The sequence below is a fragment of the Triturus cristatus genome, chromosome 8 (genome assembly GCF_964204655.1).
Source record: "Triturus cristatus chromosome 8, aTriCri1.1, whole genome shotgun sequence".
Lineage (NCBI taxonomy): Eukaryota > Metazoa > Chordata > Amphibia > Caudata > Salamandridae > Triturus > Triturus cristatus.
This window is the reverse complement of record NC_140591.1, coordinates 218,580,530-218,594,920: the sequence shown is the minus strand read 5'-3', so window position 1 is coordinate 218,594,920 and position 14,391 is coordinate 218,580,530. Positions and strand designations below refer to the sequence as shown.

General features: G+C 50.2%; 1 protein-coding gene across 5 annotated transcripts in view; it reads right to left on the bottom strand.

The window, feature by feature from the left end:
* DEUP1 (deuterosome assembly protein 1) overlaps positions 1–14,391 on the bottom strand; it is a 425,119-nt gene that overhangs the window by 113,217 nt on the left and 297,511 nt on the right. For all 5 annotated transcript variants that reach the window (XM_085624053.1, XM_085624057.1, XM_085624056.1 and 2 more), the window contains one exon: positions 290–489. In XM_085624053.1, coding sequence (XP_085480179.1) covers positions 290–489 — 200 coding nt within the window. The remainder of the gene's footprint in view (positions 1–289; positions 490–14,391) is intronic.

The window sequence follows — 14,391 nt, the reverse complement described above, 5'->3', positions numbered from 1 at the left end:
AGATATATATATAGATATATATATAGATATATATAGATATATATATAGGGCTTTATAGGTTGGGACCTTGGACTACAAGCCAACAGCATACAGAAAATATTCACAGAATTTAGATGAGCAGGGTGTTTATCTAATAACTTGAGTTATTTACACAGTGCTTGCTATTGTACTATACACTGCTACAAATAAAAGATGCCTCAGTTACCTATCTGAATGACTCTTTTTTCATACAGAGGTCTGTTAGGTTTCTAGGCAAGGAAAGGATAATGGATTCAGAAGGAAACATCACCTGTCTTCATTTGTGTGCCCTTGTACTGCTTCCTGGAGGGCATCCCATTGAGTTCCAGAATGCTTCTGCACTGCGTCCAAGGACCTCCCCACCTTACACTGCAGGCTCTCATGGTCATGCTGTAGCGTATCATTCTTATCCTGCCGGCTCCTCATGGACACTGCATAGCCTTCTCGAGGCTCCTGAAATGGTTTCAAACCCTACGAAGCAAAGTGAAGGACAAACAGCAATTAAAACTGTCAAGCTATGTAAATGAAGAATGTATACAGGGAACAAATGATTCAACACCCAAGGTAGATTAAATAGACATGTATACTTTCTCTGGTACATCGCCTCCAGGGTAGTGCGTTCAAATCAGACATGTTACAAAGTAATTAAACAATTGATAATATCTTCATACAACTGATTTTTTTGTTGGAGAAGAGGAAGTTACGAAGCAAGCCTCAAAAGTGGTACCTTGCTGATTTTGGACAAATAAGGAAATTCATTTTGCCTATTTTGGTAGGTGATAGGATGAAGTTGAACACATGCTCTCCGTGGCTGCAGAGTCAATGTGCAATGCAATGACACACACATGTAGGGCCAGTTTTAGTGCTGGTGGTTTCAGGTGCAACAGTTTGTTTTTACGCCCCCCAAATCTTCCTTCTCAATCAATCAAACAGGATTTGTAAAGCGCGGCTAATCACCCTCAGGGGTATCCAGGCTCTGAGGGCTGCCATTTCGGATGGTTCGGTTGGACAGCCAGGTCTTGAGTCCCTTCCTGAACTCTAGAAGAGAAGGTGAGGTGCGGAGGTAAAGGGGAAGGCCATCCCAGGAGCTGCCAGTGAGGTAGGAGAAGGAGCGTCCTTCACTGTTGCTTCGGCAGATGTGGAGGGTGTGAGCGAGGGAGAGAGTGGCGGAGCGCAGGTGTCTGAATGGGTAGTGGAAATTCATTCAGCGGTTGATGTATTCTAGTTCTTGATCGTGGAGGGCTTTGAAAGCGTGGATCAGTGTCTTAAATTGGCATCTCTTCTGGATGGGGACCAGTGGAGCTTTTTGAGGTGGGGGGTGATCTTGGTTCATTTGCGGAGGTCGAAGATAAGTCTGGCTGCTGCGTTCTGTAAGGTCGGCAATCTCTTCAGGAGGTGATACGTTGCCATAGTCCATCTGGCTGCTGAGTATGGCTTTAGTGACGGTTCATCTGGTGTTAATGGGGAGCAATATGAAGACTTTCCAGAGCATGCGAAGCGTGAGGAAGCTGGCATACAAGACTGCATTGATCTGGCTTTTCATAGTGAGTTTGCTGTCTAGGTGGAGAAGTGTGGCTCAATGGTTAGAGCGGCAGACCCTGATGCAGAGATCTGACCAAGGTTCAATTCCCGCCTCGGCGGGTCTTGGGCTCAATTTCTCGGACCTGACATTTTTTGCCTCGGTGCCTACTCTAATCATGGGTCCCACTCTGCAACTCTGGGCAATAGCTTGCTTTTTTTTTTTTTTTTTTTGAAAAATTTTATTGAAATTAGGCAAATCCAATAATACAAAGTTTACGGCTGTGCAATCAACAAAAAGCAAATCCGTAGCCACTGTGTGACACTTCCGGTTCTTAGATAAACAATACCACATCATCAATGCAACTGACAACAAGACCCCATCTACCAATCCATCATCGACACCTGCCCGAACCTGAACCAGGGGGATCTCTGACCCGTGCTCTGTCTCTAGGGCACTAAAGCCACCCTCCACCCCTGCTCATATCTCGAACATGGGAAAACGCCATGTGGCACACAGTACCTGACCCCAGGAGCTAAATATCCCTGCGTCCGCACCCTCCCCTGACCACTACATCTGCGTAACATTGGTTGGTACAACCTACCCCACTCCAGTGGGAGCTATTCCGGGATTCGGGGATGGCGGGGTTGAGCCAGGTAAGCCTGCAATGTACGTTTTATACGGGCCCCAGATGTCCCTAGGACGCGCCATCGTGGGGAGGAGACTAGAGTAGATCTCGCTATTCGTGCTACAGAAAGCCATGGCCGTCAGCCACGTCTTGGACGTGGGAGCTGTCTTCTTCCCCCAGTACCTTGCTATCTCCCTCTTGGCCAGGAGAAGCCCCAGAGAGGCCAATTTACGGACATTCTTTGGGAAATTGACGGTATACCCCAACAGTGCGACCTCAGGAGTGGGAACCAGAGTAAGCTCTAGCATCTCTTCTAGGATCTTGTGAACCTGTGTCCAGAATGTCTGTAGTCTCGGACACGTCCAAGACATGTGTGCAAAATCGGCATGTGGTGTAGCGCATTTCCAGCAGGTGTGTGGCCGCGCGGGATCAATGGCATGGAGTCTAACAGGGGTCATATACCAACGGCGTAGGAATTTATAGTGTAGGAGTTTGTGACGACTGTTCAGTGACACCGTGTCGGTGACCTTGCAACATGCCGTCCATTGTTCGTCCGTGATAGGCCTACCCAGGTCTGTTCCCCATTCCTCCCGCGCACGATCGTTCGTACAGGGGACCCGTGCTGCGCACGCCCTGTACAGCTTGGAAACAATATGTGCCCCCGTATCGGCGTCAATCAGGGTGGTGAGGGGTTCCAAGGAGGCCGGCTCGAGGGGAAATCCCTTAATCTCCGCCCGGGCGGCGCAATAGAGCCGGCGAAGAACGAACCGGTCCATGAATGTAGCATCACTGAATCGCGCGTCTTCCGATGCTGAGAAAATGTGCCCACCCGGGTATAAGTCCCCGATCCTGGTGAGGTCAAATTTCGTCAACGTTCGTTGCACCAGTGCTTCATCCGTGCCCGGTAATAGCCCAGGGTTGGGTAGCGGGAGGGAAGAAGAATACAGCAGAGGCTGAGCCAAATAGCGCGAGAGCCTGCTCCACGCCCAGCTGGTGGTAGATACCGTTTGAATGTCCATTGGGTCTCTGGGGACACCTCTGGGCAACACCGCCGACAGGCGACCTGGGAGGACAAAGTCTGCCTCTGGGCGAAGGAATGGGATCCGAGCATCAGGGTGATACCAGGCATAGGCATGTGCACACTGAGCGACTAGGTAGTATAAATATAAATCAGGCACTCCAAGGCCACCTCGATCCTGTGGGAGTGTGAGAGTCGCCCAGCGGATCCGGGGGTGTTTCCCGCCCCAGACCAGTCTAATCATGAGGGACCGCAGAGTGCGGAAAAAGGTCCGGGTTAGAGGAATAGGGATATTATTGAAAAGATACAAAAATTTGGGGAGCACTATCATTTTAAGAATAGCTATCCTAGCGGACATAGAGAGCGGGAGCCGCAGCCACCCATCCACCTGAGTCTCCAGTCGCGCAATCGCGCGGCCATAGTTGAGGCGGATGATTTCGTCCGTGTTCAAATGTATTTGTATGCCCAAGTACCGCACCGAGTCCGGGCACCACTCCAGAGGGAACTCACACTGCCATGGGGAGGTGCCACTAGTCAATGGAAAGATGATGGACTTATGCCAGTTTATGCCCAGACCCGAGTGGCTACCGAAACGGAGGATTTCATGTATCAAGGGGGCAAGGTTGGCCTGCGGCTCCCTGACATACAGGATTGTGTCATCGGCATAGAGAGAGGCCAGCAATGGGCCCGTCCGAAACTGGAGACCCCTGTGGAGGTGCCGCTCCTGGAAATGCCGAATCAGGGGGTCCATAGCCAAAATAAACAAGAGCGGTGAAAGCGAGCAACCCTGCCGCGTACCGCGCGTGAGCGAGAATGGGCGAGATAGCGTGCCGTTGAGACGCAAACGGGCCGTAGGGCGACTATAGAGAAGTCTGACAGTCGCCAGGAAGTTCGCAGGCATGCCCATGCGCTCCATGACGGAAAGAAAGAAAGGCCATTCTAAAGAATCGAACGCTTTTTCGGTGTCTAGGAGGATCGCTGCAGCCGGTGTGGTCGGGTTAATTCTGTGCAGAACCGTGAACAGCGTACGCAAATTTAGCGACGTCGAGCGGCGGGGGACAAAGCCAGACTGTGCGGGCGATATAATGAATTCCATCAGCTGGGAAAGCCTGTTGGCTACTATCTTGGCCAAGATCTTATAGTCAGTGTTTAAGAGGGAGAGGGGCCTGTACGACCCACACAACGTCGGGTCCTTATTCGGCTTCGGGAGCAGCACAATGACTGCCTCACTCAGAGTAGACGGGAGGGAGCCACGCTCCAAGGCCTCCGCATACACCTCTATTAACTTGGGCGCCAGCAGATCAGAAAAGGCCTTGTAAAAGTCAGCGGAGAAGCCATCAAGGCCCGGGGCTGAAGAGCCCCGAAGCACTTTGATCGCCCCCCGCACTTCCGCCACCGTTATAGGTTCCGCCATGAACTCCTGCATGCCCCTATCCAGGAACACAAGAGCGATTCACGATAGATAGGCCGCACGAGCGGCCGCGGAGTCACCCAACTTGGTGGTGTATTGGGCAATAGCTTGCTTAATCTCCACAATGGCCCCAACAGCGCTGGGGATGCCTGGCTTCACCTTGTGGGTGCCCAGGAGTGGACATTTCACAGGGAAAGCCAGGAAGGGTTCCACAGCGGTATGAGTACAAGCGCCAGGACGCCCTGTTGCTGGGGCAGCAGTGCGCTATACAAGTACAAAATTTAATTTCATTTCAGGATGATGCTTAGGCTGCAGAAATGGTCTGTCGATGTGGTGAAGGTCCTAGCTCAGACCGCCACCAGGAGTTCTTTCCAAAGTTGCTCCCCAAAGATCAGCACCTCAGTTTTGTCAGTGTTGATGAATCCATGAATCCCCTTACTACCACCCTTCAAATGTGATCCTCATCTATCAATAGGTCCTCTGTCTAATGCATTTCATTTTTTGTGGCACTACACATAGTTCATTCACACTCTGATGTTCTGTGATCTGCATGGTACATGTTCTTTGCAGCTGGTGCATTAAGCCTCTGCGCTACTTTATATTGAGTCAAAATTGCCACTAGACAAACTCTGATCTCTTTTCGGCAGGAACATTAATCACCAGAGTTACTTTGACATTTTTATTGTTGCCTGGACACTGCTCAGCACACAAGTAACTCTGCAGCAGGTGCTTTTAAACCCATAAGTTATTTTTAAACACAGCGTTTCCCCCGGTTGCACGTGTTAAGTAAAAGCATCAAGTGCTGTGTTTGAAATACCTTCGAAGCGATCAGAGGCAGTGGAGGCAGTGTGCTACAGGAGTGCAATAACAGGTGAGCTCTTTAGAAACCAAAACCTATCTATTCCCAACACGGAAAAGTGGAATATAACATATTTCCACAGGCATTATTCCTCCCTGGCCTATAGGTGTCAACCAAATCATGAAGGGACTCAGAAGAACTGATGAAGCAGACTGGCCACTAATCCGTGGGTGCCACCAAACCCATGAGAAGCGTTATCCATAGTAGGATTGAAATCCCCCGCTGCAACCACACCTAATGTGTGCATGTACATGAAACCTGCAGATGCACATAACACTGCTTCAAAATTTGGAGGGAACACAGAAATCAACCAAGGACACCAGATGACATCATAAGAAATCAGGACTAGCACCGACCTGTCCACTTTACAGTTGAGCAATTTCTACAGCAGCACTCTGACAGACAAGATGGAGGCTTGGCACCGCGAATAGTCCTATCCTCGAAGGTGAAGCATGAGGAGAGCCGATCAAGTGTCATCCTGGAAGAAAGCCATGTTGATTGCATGCTTCCTCACTCATGCATCCATTTTCTAGGCTTTCATATGGTAGTTAAGTCACTGAAAACTCCACATCAGGCGTTTTAACGTTACTCTAGTAGGCAGAGGAAGCAGTCATTTTAAGGAGGTAGGCAAATACTGCAGTTTGCAATAGTCATTATGTACAATGAATGCAGCAAAGAGACAATCGTTGTGGGGAGAATAAAGTCGCATTGACAATACTTTGATCAATATAGGAAGCGCTTCAATTATTAGGAGCAATAAACGGAGAAAATTGAGGATAATCAGAACATCGACCAAATTCTAATGTGGAATTGAATTCAAACAGAAACTGACTGTTGATTGTGCATTAGCAGGGGACCAACTATGATAAAGAAACACTAAAAATGCCAAATTTCAATCCACAGCCATGATTCTGAATACACAGAGTCTCGTGCCAACCGGATGGATATTCACCAGCGTACCAGTGATTTGTCTAGAAAGGGGGCATTCTTAAGCACTGGCACAACACTGACTGGATTTGATCTGATTCTACATTTATAAAGCGCAACCATCACTCCAAACAGAGCATCTTGGCACTATGCGGAAAGCAGAAATTCAGACAGGCATAGATTGTGTAATAATTACATCAGGGAGAAACAAAGTGCTTCAGAGATTGTAAACATCCACGTCTTACAGGCTTTATTGATGAGAGCTTCAGATTCCAAAAGTCTTTGCTGCGTGGGCAAGATGTTCCAGGCTCTGGTCCCCATGGCTGCCAAGGATTTTCCTCCTTTGGTTTTAAGTTTAAATGGGGGCGGGGGGTTGAGCTGATTCTCTGAGTACGATCTAAGTGTTGTGGCAGCAACATTAGGTGTAAACCTGGCGGTTAAATATGCTGGCCCTGATGTCCTGAACGCTCTAAAGGTAATTAGGAGGAACTTAGATACAATTATTTTATGGATCGGCAGCCAGTGGAGGGCTTTAAGGGCTGCCGAGGCCGAGTAATGGCGAGGTAGTTTCAACACCAACTGGGCAGCCGCATGTTGTACCATCTGTAGCCTTTTTAGCACTTGTTTGTTTACTCCCCACCCCCCTCCTGTGGAAATTTAGCTTGCGAACTGAACATTATCTGCGCCATCTTGTCTCTCCCCAGCGCGACACACAGGAAAGCGCACGGCAGCCATTTTAGGCACCCTGGTCTCTCCCTGCTCATTGCCGATCGCCAGCGCGTCCCCCTGGCGCTGCAAGCATTCCCCCGCGCGCCGGCCTCCCCCGCTCTCTCATACACAGGCCATAAACCCTCTCCTTCTGCGCGACCCTGCCATGGAACCACATCCCACGCCTGACCGACATCCCATACATGGTCATGCATCTCTTTGATAACCCCCTTCCTCTGCGCTCAATTGTCCGAACCGATCCCAGGCCATCACCTAGCCCTGCGGATGCAGTTTATTGCCCCTACTGTAAGGGAAACACCCCACATCAAAGGGATTACAGTAGATCAAGGCCCCCCACCCCCTGAGACCCGACCGGTCACACACACCCCCGGGAATTGGCGGAATGTCCAGCTGTGTCATAGCCATCTCCTACTGTGGGTGGGGTGGGGACTTCCACTGTAGATATGTGTGGGAATGAGCTTGAAGTGGGGATTCTGAGGATGTTCTTTCATGTATCAAAGCGATCTCAAGAATGTGCCATGTATGATAAACCTGCAATAAAGTCATAAACCTGTGTATAAGAGGCCAGGCCTCAGAGATGTGGTTAGAGCACCTCGTGACGATACCTCGCTGTCTGATCTGATGTGTTCCACTCCGACGGAATAAAACTTTGTTTCCTGCCTTCCAGTCTCCGGCGCCTGCCTCTTTATTGGTTTAGCATCGAATGGTATAAGAGGCGATTACCGCCGGGCAATACTTGAAAGGTTATCGACTACGACTGCCGCTACCATTTAACAATTGGCGTCCCAAGCGTGGGGCCCATCAGCGACACGTGGATCCAGTGGGAGAGGTCCCGACGACAGAGTGAACGACTGCAACGATCGGGAGAGCTCCTGCCCGATAGACCCTCGTCTGGCAGCCGATCATCCGAACTTCACTGGTTCCGACCAGACCTCTCTCGAGTGATCTACGGTCCTGACTGGGAACCATCAGGAGTGCTGCGGCAATAACAGAGAGTAGAGGACGATCGGGCGCTGGAGGCGGAAGACGAGAAACTGTCCACGCGGTCCGGGTAAGGTCGTGAAACACGACAAATTGCGAAACGATTGATTGATTGATTGAAATACTAGTATTTGCTTATTGATTGTTCTCTTTGAGATATTCGCTGTCTACAAACGGGGAGGAGTAGAAATACTCTCTCTTCCTTTGCAGATAGTGAAGGGTAGGTAACGCAGACTTTTGTCCCCATTGTAACCCGTCGTGCCTATTTTTATCTCCCCACTGATTGATTGTCCGAATATTGATTGTTTTGAAGGATAGTGCTCTTTGAGATATTCTCTGCAAATAACGTAGAATAGAAATATTCTGTCTAGTCTTTGCAAATAGTGAAGGGTAGGTAACGCAGACTTTTGTCCCCATTGTAACCCGTCGTGCCTATCTCTTTCTCACCATTGATTGATTGATTGTCCGAACACTAGTTGTTCGATATTGGTTCTTTGGAGGTATTCTCTGCTTACAAATAACGAGGAATAGAGATATTCTATCTAGTCTTTGCAAGCAGTGAAAAGATAGGTAGTGCTGACTTTTGTCCCCGTTGTAACCCGTCATGCCTATCTTCTCCCCACTGATTGGTAGTTGGTTCTGCCCGGACCGCTTATTAGAGGTGGACCACCCGGCTCCACTGGAGGGCACCCCTAATAAGGACATGTTCACTAAATATGGACTAGTCGCCGTAGCTTATAGCAAGCTATGGCATAAATATACAAAGAAGGACCCCGAGAGTCAGTGGCCACTGATGGGATCCTTCGACGACCATAAAATAGAAATGCTAGAAATAGCTCTGCGTAGTAATAAAACGACGCCTACTATGCTTGACAGTATCGGCATGTGGCGCAAAGAAGCAACACAACGGAAAAAGAGGGAAGAAGTAAAAGCAGAAAAGGAATTACGAAAGGCAGCTCACCTTGCCGCTAGAAAGTTAGAAGAAGAAATAAAGGAGAGAAGGGAAGCTAAACTAAGACAGGAGCCTGAAACATCAGGCCAGTACCCTGTTAGGACCCCCTCTATGCTCTACCCTGAGTTGTCTTCTATGCAACGAACGAATGACGAATTGCTATTAGGTCCCCCGATCATTTACATGCCCCCTCCATACGCACCCTCCCAACCGGTAGTGCAACACCCACAACCCCCAAACACAAGCGAAAGCAGTACAGGGGCCTCGGTCCTCACGGCCTCCGCGCCGGCCGAGCCTCTTGTACTGAACACAACGTTGGCAATAACGTTGGATGACCCTGAGATGAGAAAGAAAGATCCCACCAGAATGAATCGACTAACAAAGGATGAACGAGCAGGAATCGACAAGATAGTAAGGACACTGGTGGAGCGAAAGGAAAGTGAGGAGTATATAACAGACGTGTATAACTCGTATGCCGACAACCGCAGACGACACTTTGTCGTACGACTTTGTTATCACGCCCTGAATACATATGAGGAGAGGTACCACGATAAAGGTCCCGAAGGCTTAGCGGCCCTATATAGGAAGGTAGACATTGGGGAAGAAGGAGAGGGCGATGTGACGGACCTCTTCACTCGTACACTCGAGGTCTACCGGCACCTTAAAGAGCACAGACAGACAACCAAAGCAGAAACCCCCATAGCGACTAAGCCCCAGGCAGGAAGGGCTGATACCATGATGCCCATCAAAGAGGCAGCCCCCTACTGGGTCCCCCCACGAGGTCAGGGAACACATGACGACATCAACCACCAAGATGCGAAGGGAAGGGTTGTATATAATTGGGTCTACCAGCCATGGGACCGACAAGACATTTTGACCTTTAGAAAAACCCTACCCGACTTAAGAAAGAACCCGACTGCCTTCTACACCGAACTAGGTACAGCCTTAGGTTCAACAATAATGACCTTAGCAGATATCGACTTGTTCTTCGGGTTATGTCTGCCGGCTGATGTGTGGAAGCAAATCCGGAAAGTTGACCACGCTGAGCCGTTCGGATATACTTGGGTACAACTTGATACCATAGACAAACAGCGAGAACCGGGACAGAAACCCCCAAAAGCCATATTGGAGCTCCCAGACAAGATTGTACAGAAGTTGAAGACTCTAATCCCGGAAAGAAAGGTAGACTGGTCGATAGTGACGGCTTGTCGCCAGAAACCCCAGGAGGATGTGTCTGAATACTTCTCTCGATTCGAGACCGTGTTTTCCGATTATAGTGGCCAGGACATGACCACCGCAACTGGACATCACCTCTTTGTCCAGAATTATGTGAAGGGTCTGTCACAAGAAGTCTCCCAGAAGCTACAGACCAGCGAGAGTAGTTGGGCAGCCTCCAAACCCGCAGCAATCCTCCAGATGGCCCAATACTACGAAAACCAAAAGAATGAGAACGATAGGGCGTCAGAGAGGAAGAAAAAGGAACTGAAGGAGAGGGTAATGATAACACAGTTGCAAGGGGTGACCATAGGAAGGGAACCCCCAAAAGGGAATTACCAACCAACCGCATCTAGAAAGCTACCCCCTAGAGACCATACACCTGCACCCTACAACGGACGGAGAGACTTAGATGGGAACCAATGTGCGTTCTGTAGAGGGTTCGGACACTGGAAATCCCAGTGCCCGGTCCTTCTGGAAATGAACAAAAATAGGGACCCCAGAGACACAGCATATGACCCCAGAAATAGAGGACAGGGACGAGGGTACACGAACGACGCCATCAACGACAGGCCAGGCAGACCAAACACCTTTGATCGCCCCCGACAAAACCAGTGTCAGCAGTCCGACTACGAAAGCACCCATGACTTCGCATAGGACCGCCAGGGGCAAGGGAGGGATCCAGTCAAACTCCGTGTTGACCAGCAAGGTCCTTACGTCACTGCTAAGGTCTTGGGCACAAAGTCTCCATTCCTGGTAGATACTGGGGCGACACGTAGTGCGTTATCTAAACGACTGATTCCTAGGGCACCCTTGTCTGGCTCACACGTAACCTCAATAGGCTTCGATGGAACGCCCTCCACTAACCCCTTATCAGCACCAATCTCCTTTGACTTAGAAGATAACGCCACTGACACGACCTTTCTGCTCTCCTCCAACACCCCCGATGCTATTATGGGACTCGATTTGCTAAAACATTTCCGAGCTACCATCAGATGTTCCCCAGACGGAGTTCGAGTCATCCTGCACGATAACCCAGATCTGTTCAGACCTTGTCACACACGACGTATGCTCTCTATAACTGATGCTAACCTGTCCCTACTCGACACGTTACCCTCACATCTATGGGCTAAAACCGACTCAGATGTAGGGCGCATGGTGATCGACCCAGTACACATAACCGTCCGACCGGACGCAGTGCTACCAAAGCTTCCACAGTATCGAATATCGCCCGAAGGTGAGAAGGCATTGGTGGAAATCATCCAGTCCCTAGTCAATGCAGGAGTAGTAGAAGAAGTAGTCAGTAATGTTTGCAACAGCCCTATCCTACCCATTGTAAAGAAACAAGGCGAGGGAGATGAGAAAGCATACCGCTTCATTGTTGACTTACGAGACGTTAACAAAGTAGTCATACCTCAGTACCCCGTGGTCTCAGACATCACCACCATCCTCACCCTAATTCCGTCCACTGCCACCACCTTTACTGTTATTGATCTCAAGAACGCATTCTTCTCCATCCCCATCCACCCAGACAGCCGCTACCTGTTCGGCTTCACTTTGAAAGCCCGGTCGTACAGATTCTGTAGGGCACCCCAAGGCTACACTGAGAGTCCCAGCATTTATAGCCAAGCCCTCAAGAGACAACTAGATACAGTCCAATTACCCGATGGAGTGGTGTTAATACAGTACGTCGACGACATTCTTTTGGCGGCCGACACCACCCCACTTGCTGTCACGGCCACCCTTCACCTCCTCCACTTCCTCGCGGAGAACGGTCACAAGGTCTCCAGGAAGAAGTTACAGTTCTGCCAACCCCAAGTGACATACCTAGGCCACCTCCTATCCAAGGATGGGAGGAAACTTACCCCTGACCGAATTCAGACCATCCTAGAAACCCCTGTTCCCAAAACTCAGAAGCAAGTGCGGTCTCTAGTAGGCCTCACCTCCTTTTGTCGACAATGGTTGCCAAACTTCAGTCTTATTGTAAAACCTCTGCTTTCCCTGTTGGCTAAAGATGTCCCCTTCCCCCTCCCCTGGACACCCGAATGCCAATCCTCCTTCAAAGAATTACGAGACGCCCTCTGCTCGGCCCCAGTCCTAGGAACCCCAGACTACACTAAACCTTTCTCCCTCTACACCCACGAAAGGGAGGGATGCGCGTTGTCTGTCCTAACCCAGTCCATAGGCCCTAAACAACGCCCTTGTGCCTACTTCTCTGCCACTCTTGACCCTGTAGCCAGAGCATTGCCCGCCTGCCTTCGAGCAGTAGCCGCCGCTGCTGTCTCTATCCGGCAAAGTGAGGGGATCGTGCTCTCGAACCCCCTCACTGTATTGGTACCCCATGCGGTTGACACCCTCCTGAACCAGACCAAGACTCAACACCTGACTAGCGCACGACTGACTGGCTATGAACTGACTCTGCTTGCACCCCACATCACATTGAAACGATGCACCACTCTGAATCCAGCCACTCTACTACCTCTCCCTGACACTGACCCCAATGCGCCCCCCATACATGACTGCGTGACTCTCACCGACGAACAGACCAAGAGTAGGGTTGACCTTCGAGATACTGCCTTCCCGGACCCTGACGGAGAACTATGGGTGGATGGCTCATGCATCAAGCTCCCCGATGGCACCACTTCCGCTGCCTATGCAGTCACCACAGCCCGAACAGTTGTTGAGACAGCCCGCATCACACAGCGATCCGCACAGGCGGCTGAACTGATTGCTCTCACACGAGCATGCATCCTGGCAGCAGGGACAACCGCAAACATTTACACAGACAGCCAATACGCCTTCGGGGTAGTTCACCACTTTGGGCTCCTTTGGAAGGAGAGGGGATTCTTGACTTCCCATGGCACACCCATCCTACATGGAGATCTAGTCTCTGCCCTGACCGAAGCAGTCCTCCTCCCCACACGGCTGGCTGTGATCAAATGCCAGGCACACAAGAAAGTGACAGACATTATAGGACAGGGAAATGCACTAGCTGACATTACTGCCCGAACCACAGCCGAGAATAGGTCCACGACCCGTATGTACGTAACCAGGTCACAAACTGAGAAATGGAAGGATGCTAGGGAAACGATTAGGGACATCCAATTAGCCAGCTCACCACATGAATTAACTGAATGGGCCCGGGTGGGATTGAAGGACGATGACGGTTGCTGGCGAACTAAAGACTCGAACAAATGGTTGCTACCTGACTCATGCTTGATCCCCATGCTGACCATGGCACACTCCCCCGCACACATAGGGTCTGCTCCCATGATCGAACTCATCTCCAAAGTCTGGCACAACGACAAAATCTCAGACTCAGCCAAACGTCTGGTCCAACAATGCCTGGTCTGCCTCCAACACAACCCTGGGAAAGGAACTGCTGTACCCCGGGGAGGGTTTGGGGTTCCCAATCACCCCTTTGAAGTCCTACAAATGGACTACGTCCAGTTAGAAAGGTGCCAAGGTTTGAAGTATGTACTTGTCGTTGTGTGCGCCTTCAGCAAGTGGGTGGAAGCCTACCCAACCCGCGACAACACCGCTATGACTACCGCAAAAGTACTACTGAAAGAATTCTTCCCCCGGTACGGCCTTTGTCGAATTTTGTGGAGCGACAACGGCCCCCACTTTGTAGCCGAGGTTATCCAACTCATCTTAAAGGGGCTGGGTGTAAAACAGAAATTCCATGCTGTCTTCCATCCCCAATCTGCAGGCTTGGTTGAGCGACATAATGCCACATTGAAGCTTAAGATAGCAAAAATAGTTGCCACCACAGGACTGAAATGGCCAGACGCTCTCCCGCTAGCATTGCTATCAATGCGTTCCACCCCCACCAAACACCACTTAACCCCCTACGAGGTCGTCTTCGGGCGGCCCATGAACCTTTGGACTGCACCGAAACCAACATCCATCCGCGACGTCCCGGACGTCCTCATGTCTGACTATTTGTACAACCTAACTAAAACGTTGTCTGTTATCCATCAGCAGGTGCTGCAAGCCATTCCCGACGTTTCCAGAGGCCCCGGGCACGACATCCAACCGGGTGACTTTGTCTTAGTGCGTAACTTCCAGCGCACCAAGAGTCTGGAGCCCCAGTGGACGGGCCCTCTGCAAGTCCTGATCACCACCCGAACA